Source organism: Tamandua tetradactyla, chromosome 12, assembly GCF_023851605.1.
Source record: "Tamandua tetradactyla isolate mTamTet1 chromosome 12, mTamTet1.pri, whole genome shotgun sequence".
Classification (NCBI taxonomy): domain Eukaryota; kingdom Metazoa; phylum Chordata; class Mammalia; order Pilosa; family Myrmecophagidae; genus Tamandua; species Tamandua tetradactyla.
The window spans coordinates 55853169-55859748 of record NC_135338.1 but is presented as its reverse complement, the minus strand read 5'-3'; the positions used below and the strand labels follow the sequence as shown (position 1 = coordinate 55859748).

General features: G+C 56.1%; 1 protein-coding gene across 1 annotated transcript; it reads left to right on the top strand.

The window, feature by feature from the left end:
- The first annotated feature begins 2020 nt into the window (after positions 1-2020).
- On the top strand, positions 2021-4062 carry GSC (goosecoid homeobox). Its single transcript, XM_077122342.1, has 3 exons — positions 2021-2518; positions 2962-3221; positions 3551-4062. Exons 1-3 carry the CDS (start codon positions 2164-2166, stop codon positions 3707-3709), a joined length of 774 nt encoding a protein of 257 aa, XP_076978457.1. The 5' UTR covers positions 2021-2163; the 3' UTR covers positions 3710-4062.
- Positions 4063-6580: the final 2518 nt, after the last annotated feature.

Here is a 6580-nt window from a genome sequence, read left to right as displayed (position 1 = left end):
AGTCTCTACTCCTAGTTAGAGAGAAGGAGGCCCGCTTCTTAGCCTAGACCTGGCCTCTCTAATGGAGAGGGTCCCATTCTCTTCTCCCGGAGCGGTTTTTACTGTAAAAAATCAATCGTTTCCCCAAATGGAGATCCATCTCTGCCCTGCCCTAATCGCTGCACCCTCCCACCACCACCACCACCACACCTCTTTGTTAGTACTGCATTGAAAGCAAGGTTCTCGGGCCACCAGCGGTTGGGCGTGAGGGAGCAGCGGTCCACGCTGGGAGGCCTAGCAGGAGAAACGCGGCCGCCTGGCTTCGGCCAGGCACTCCCGCGCGCGGCGGGAGAACTGTGCCCGGGCCGGGCCAAACCTGCTGGCGCGGCAGCTCTCCTGGCCTAGGAACAGCAGCTACAAGTGCCCTTTGCCCTTTGCCAGAGCGCCCAGGAGCCGGACAACCCACCGATCTAGTCTTTCTGCGGCGAGTTCAGATAACCCTGCAGGTACCGTTGTTTAATTAGCTGAAGGAAATCACGAAAAACTGTGTGTGTGGAGTTAAACGCGGCCTGCCTTGACCCTCCGTGTCCCCCACCCCGGCCCTCGGTCTCGCTAGGGCCGGCACTGTTTTCTCCTCCTGAGCGGCGGGAGTTATCTGCGGGGAACGCTGGCCCTATCCGCCCGGGGTTGCACCCGGCCCGCGGAGTCTCAGGAACTGCTTTCATTACGCGCGCACGGTCGCCTACCTTCTCGCCGGCCGCTCGGCCGCCTGCGCGCTGTGGTGGCGGGCCAGCCGTGACGCGCCGAGGATCCGGCAAATCACCGCGGACGCCTGCTGCGAGCAGAGCCGGGCTTCATTCAGGCCAGCCGGGCTCCGGGAGCCCAAGCCCGGGCCTGCCGGGAGGAGGGACAGTTTGCGGCTAGGGGGCCTATCCCTGTTGGGACAGGTCGAAAGAAAAATGCACCTCAGTTGTTGGGAAAGAGGACTGGGACGACCCAAAGGCTTGAACAACACACACACAGAAATGAAGGAGAAGGCACCCACTTCCAAAAAGAAACAAGAAAGAACACACTTCCAAAAAGAAACAAGAAAGAACACACAACATACCAAGACCCACGCTGAGAACAGGGAAGCGCGGCGAGTTTTAACTAGTGACTGAACTCGGTCGCCGCGGTGTAAGGGCCTCGGGGCTGCACTTTCAGACTCAAAGTGGCTACAGAAAACACATTTTTTTTTGTTTTGGGGAAAACACGATGAACCTCTTTCTTTCATCGTTTTTGCCTTTCAAAGTTTGGGTCTTGGTAAAAATAAAACTTTTTTGGGGGGGAGGGGGTTGGGAGTGTTAACCAGTTCCATTCAGGAGAGGAGATGAAGATTTTTTTAAAGGGTGGGCATGGGGTGTGTGTGTGTGTGTGAAATCCAGTCCTGTACAAAAGAAGACTAGATTTCTCAATCCTGCTTGAGGAGGACCCAGTTCCTCACATTTTCTAAAACAAATTCCAAAAAAAAAGAAAAAAAGTTATCCCAAACTAAAATCGGCCACAATGAATCTGAGCTACAGGCAGAGAAAATCGCACCCAATAATAGGACCCCATCGGAGAAAAAAAGGGTGGGGGCGGAGAGGTCGGGCGGAGGGAGTTGTTAACTGCCGCCGCACAATGGAATTAATGAGATTAACCAGGGCAATTAGGCCGCCCGCCCAGCTGGGCCGGCCCACAGCAGGGCGGCGGACTGGAAAAGATTAGGTTAATTTCATTAATTCGCAATCCACAATCTCTTTTCAGCTCTGTGACCCCCTCCCCTTTGGCACCTCTGCCCTTCCCCCCTCCCTAAATCCCCCCCAACCCAAAGGCAAAGAAAGGGCCAAATCTGGTTCTGTTTGTCATCTGCATATTACCAGGAACTAAATCCAGGATGACGTCGACTCGGTATAAAACCAACAAGAGGTTCAGCTGGTCTAAGCTCCGTCCTACCCGCGGGTTGAGTTCAGCGAACGCCGCGGCTAGGGGAGGGCGGGAGGAGGGAGTGCGGACGCAGGGGGCGGGGAGGGGCACCGGGCTGCGCGCTCGCCCGCGCTCTCTTTCGGTTTGGTCGGCAGGCAGGAGAAGAGTGGACCCCCCCGCTTTGAGGCTTTTTCCTCGGCGCGTCCCCGCCGCCCCCCGGTCCCGGCGCGGGGCTCGGGGATGCCCGCCAGCATGTTCAGCATCGACAACATCCTGGCCGCCCGGCCGCGCTGCAAGGACTCGGTGCTGCCGGTGGCGCCCAGCGCCGCGGCTCCCGTTGTCTTCCCGACCCTACACGGGGATTCGCTCTACGGCGCCGGCGGCGGGGCCTCCTCGGACTACGGCGCCTTCTACCCGCGCCCGGTGGCCCCCGGTGGCGCAGGTCTCCCAGCTGCGGTCGGCGGCTCCCGCCTCGGCTACAACAACTACTTCTACGGGCAGCTGCACGTGCAGGCGGCACCGGTGGGCCCAGCCTGCTGCGGAGCCGTGCCGCCGCTCAGTGCCCAGCAGTGCTCCTGCGTCCCGACGCCCCCAGGTAAGGTCCGGCCTGCGCCGGTCGCGGCGGTCTTCAGCCCCTGGGCGTGGGAGGGCGGAGGCACTGGCTTTTTTCACTCTGCACACATTTTTCTCTTTCTGCCAGCTCTTCCACTCCCCTCACCCCCATTCCTTTTGCCGAGTTAGCGCAGGACTTTGCACACTTCTCGCTACAAACTTTAAGCGGAGTTAGCAAAAACTGCAATCCAGGGTCTGCGTGGGGAGATGTGACTTTAGGAGTCCCTAAGTGGCTTTTGGGAGTGTACGGGTGGACGCTCTAATACGCTCCCCCAAGTCCCTTTTACCCCAGACCTTCAGCACTCCCGGGAAGCGGCTTTTAAAATCCGAGCGAGTCGCACGGGCAGGCGGGTGCGCTCCGCGAGGGTGGCTAGGCCCGGGGCGCGCACCCGGGTGAGGCTGACCGATCGCCCCGCTCTGTCGCAGGCTACGAGGGCCCCGGCTCGGTACTGGTGTCCCCGGTGCCGCACCAGATGCTGCCCTACATGAACGTGGGCACGCTGTCGCGCACCGAGCTGCAGCTCCTCAACCAACTGCATTGCCGGCGGAAGCGGCGGCACCGCACCATCTTCACCGACGAGCAGCTCGAAGCGCTAGAGAACCTCTTCCAGGAGACCAAGTACCCGGACGTGGGCACGCGCGAGCAGCTGGCCCGGAAGGTGCACCTCCGCGAGGAGAAAGTCGAGGTAGACACCTGGTCCTGCCGGGGTGCACCTAACGGCCCTTGTCCGAGAAACAGGGCCGGCCTCCTTCTCCTTTCAAAACATCCAGATAGCCGCCGGGAGGCTGCTGGAGGGCGCTTTAGGCCCACGGAGTTGAATGAAAATGCGGAAGCGGGAGTGTCGGGTCGCCACTCCCTTTCTTGGCGTGCGCACTGCACCCCCCCCCCCCCCCCCCACTCTGCTCCAAACCGGGGCCCTCCTGCGCCGCACTGAGCTCAGGGTTTTCCGGAGAGCCGGGGAGTGCGAATTGTATTTTAACCTTAACCGTTGTTTTGTCCTGCGTTGCGCAACAGGTCTGGTTTAAGAACCGCCGCGCCAAATGGAGGCGGCAGAAGCGGTCCTCATCTGAGGAGTCGGAGAACGCCGAGAAGTGGAACAAGACATCGTCGTCTAAGGTGTCGCCCGAGAAGAGGGAAGAAGAAGGTAAAAGCGATTTGGACTCGGACAGTTGACGGCCGCCGGCCGGCCGTGGCCCTTGGCTAACTCGAAGGACTTGCACGGACAGACGATGCTACTTTCTTGCACACGCGCTGCCTTGCGGGGAGGGGGTTGAGAAGAAGGATTGAGGAGCTGTAAATAGTGTACAGAGCCAGGAGGGTCGGCGCCTGGGGTCGGGGCGTGCCGGGGCACGAAGCCCCGCAGTCCAAGGCCGCCGGCGCCTCCCTTCCCACCGTAGTATTTATAGTTAAATTAACGGTGACAATACAATAAAGTGATGGCGATGTACACGGCCACATTCTGTATTTCGTATACTCCCCTCCCCACTACTTCCACTGTCAGTGTAAGAAAAGAAATCAGAAATCTGTTTAGCGTGTAGCTTCGGAAGAGAAAGTGGGCAACTCTGAGCTGTCCAAAAAAAAAAAAAAATGGGAGAAAGAAACTCTGGGTACGAATCAGTCACAGGGTGGACTGTTTGGTTTAAAAATCAGTTTTCATCTCTGAATCTCTAGTGGGGTGAGGCGTTGCCGGGAGGGTGGAGCGCTTGCATCGCCAAAGAGAAGGGTCAGCCCGGGATTCCTCTGGGGGGAAAAAGGACGCCCTCGTTTCCGCCAACGGGTGACGGGACTGGAAAGCAGCGTCAGCCCCGACAGGCATGCGGTCCCGGGGCTTCTCTGGGGTCCCCTCCAGGCCACTCACCGGCCCCTGTACCCGGGAAACTCCCAGACCCAAGGCCTTGAGGACTGTGGAGGGCCTTAGGCAGCAGCCTGACCTCCACCCCCTCACGCGTTCCGGATCTTCCACGCCCACTCCCACCGCTCACCTCCTCCCAGTACAGGTATTTCTGCCGCCCCGCCCCCCCGCCCCGGCCGACCAGGGATCTTGGGCTAAGCTGGGCTTCCCCGGCTTCTCCCCTCCGCGGTCTCCCTTCTGCCCCAGTCGCGCGGGCCAGGAGGAAGCCCCCTTGGTTGGAGGGTGCCGGGTGCGCGGGTGGACCCCTTGTGAAGTGTGGGAGAAAACTCCCAGAGCAGATATAAGCGCTTGGGCCAGGTAGGAAGACAAGAGCCTGCCCTCTGTAAATTTTCCAGGCCGTTGAGGGGATGGGGTGTGGGGTGGGTGGTGGCAAGGACCAATGAGGATGGTTTTTAAGGCTGGCACGTTTTCATTTTATATTGTACATTTTATATAGATAAGGAAGCCGAGGCACAGGAGGCTCGGTGGCTGGCTGACCCGCCAGTGGTGCGAGGCTGGGGTGGTGCCCCTTCTTCCTGGGCTGCCTGAGTTATTTGGTAGGAGGCCCCATAAGGCTAAGGTTGGTTAGCATCCCAGCTGTAGAACACAGCACGGTAACAGCTTTTTACAAGAGGCTGTTCTTTTTGCACAGCTAGTGGGTTTGTAGGGTAAAAGTGACTCTTGCCACAGGTGAAATGATACTTAAGAAATATGAAGTGATACCCCCTCCATTACTGCCTTTTGAAAATAAGGAGCATTCTGAGAGGAAAGGAGGGTAAGAGTTTGTGTCTCTCTGTCTCCTGGGGTTGTTATGGACATTAAAGGGACTAATTTTCACAGATCAGTCTTGGACATCAATGTATCCTGTAACAGGTCTAAATATATGTTTTTAAAATATGAATATTTTAAAGATATTTAAATACATATTGCATTGTGATATAGATCATGCCAGACCCAGCACTTCAAAGTTTGTGTACTTTATCTCCTTTTACCTTTCACAAACCCTATGACATGGGTGATTTTTTTCCCACCATTTTCCAAATGAGGAAATTAAAGTTTAGAAAGGTGAAATACTTTCATGCCATGCAGCTTGTAAGAAATAATGAGGGTATGTTTTTGCCCAGGTGAGCCTTTACTGTAATTGGGACTGTTTCTACTAATACTGGTTCCCATGAGAGAAATATTCAAAGAAGCTGTTACATGAATTTCAAATGAAGTTTGCAGTGGCTATTAATATACCTTCCCCTAAAGAGTCAGACTTCCAGTGTGAGACAGCTCTACACCCTCTCCCTGCCCTGAACCTCAGTCCGTAATCACTGATGCCTTCCGTCTCTCCTCTAGTATCCCACTTATCTAGGACATCCTAACACAGGACAGAAGTAAGCAGCATCAGTCCACCCTGAGAGATGATCGACTTATAACCCACTATATGTCTGTCCATGACTTGGTCTCAGCCTTGTAAAAGGGGAATTTGATTTTTAAAACATCTGCATTTGTCTTTTGGAGAGGGGCCCATCACTCGTAAGAGAAAGAGGGAATTTGAAATTGGGGAGGTCGCCATGAGCTCCCAATGTAAAGCCACCACAAAGGGGGTGTACAGGGGAGCTGGACGGCCACTCCCAGCTAGGCCCAGGGCAGGTCCATGGTGCCAAAAGAAGGCTCCTTCCCTGTCCACATCTCCACCCCCGAGGCCTCTGAGAAAGACTTCAGTATTGGTCCAGGTAATAAAAATAAACCTCTGGAGCACAGAGGAAAATGCCAGGCTGTTCTAATGATTGCCTATCCACCTTCCTTCCACCGTCCCCAGTTCGCTGTGGGGCTCAAACCTTCATCTTAGCCTTAGCAGGAGGTCCCATGGTATCATGGTATGAAAGGGGCTGTGCTTTGAAAGCCATTCTTTGCCGGGCAGTAAGCCGTGTAGTCTTCTTCAGTAGGAATTTGGATCGTGGTGTTGGCAAGTGTGCATATGTGCTCAGTCTAGCAGATCAAGCAGAAGCCAGGTGACCGCCCCGTGGCATGCAGGCCTTACAACTGTGCTCCCCATTTCACAGTTGAGCAGATCGAGGCGTACAGCGAACACCCAAAGGACCGAGATGTAAATTGTGAACTGCAAGAGATTTCCATAAACCAGCTGCCTCCCAGAACCTAGACTT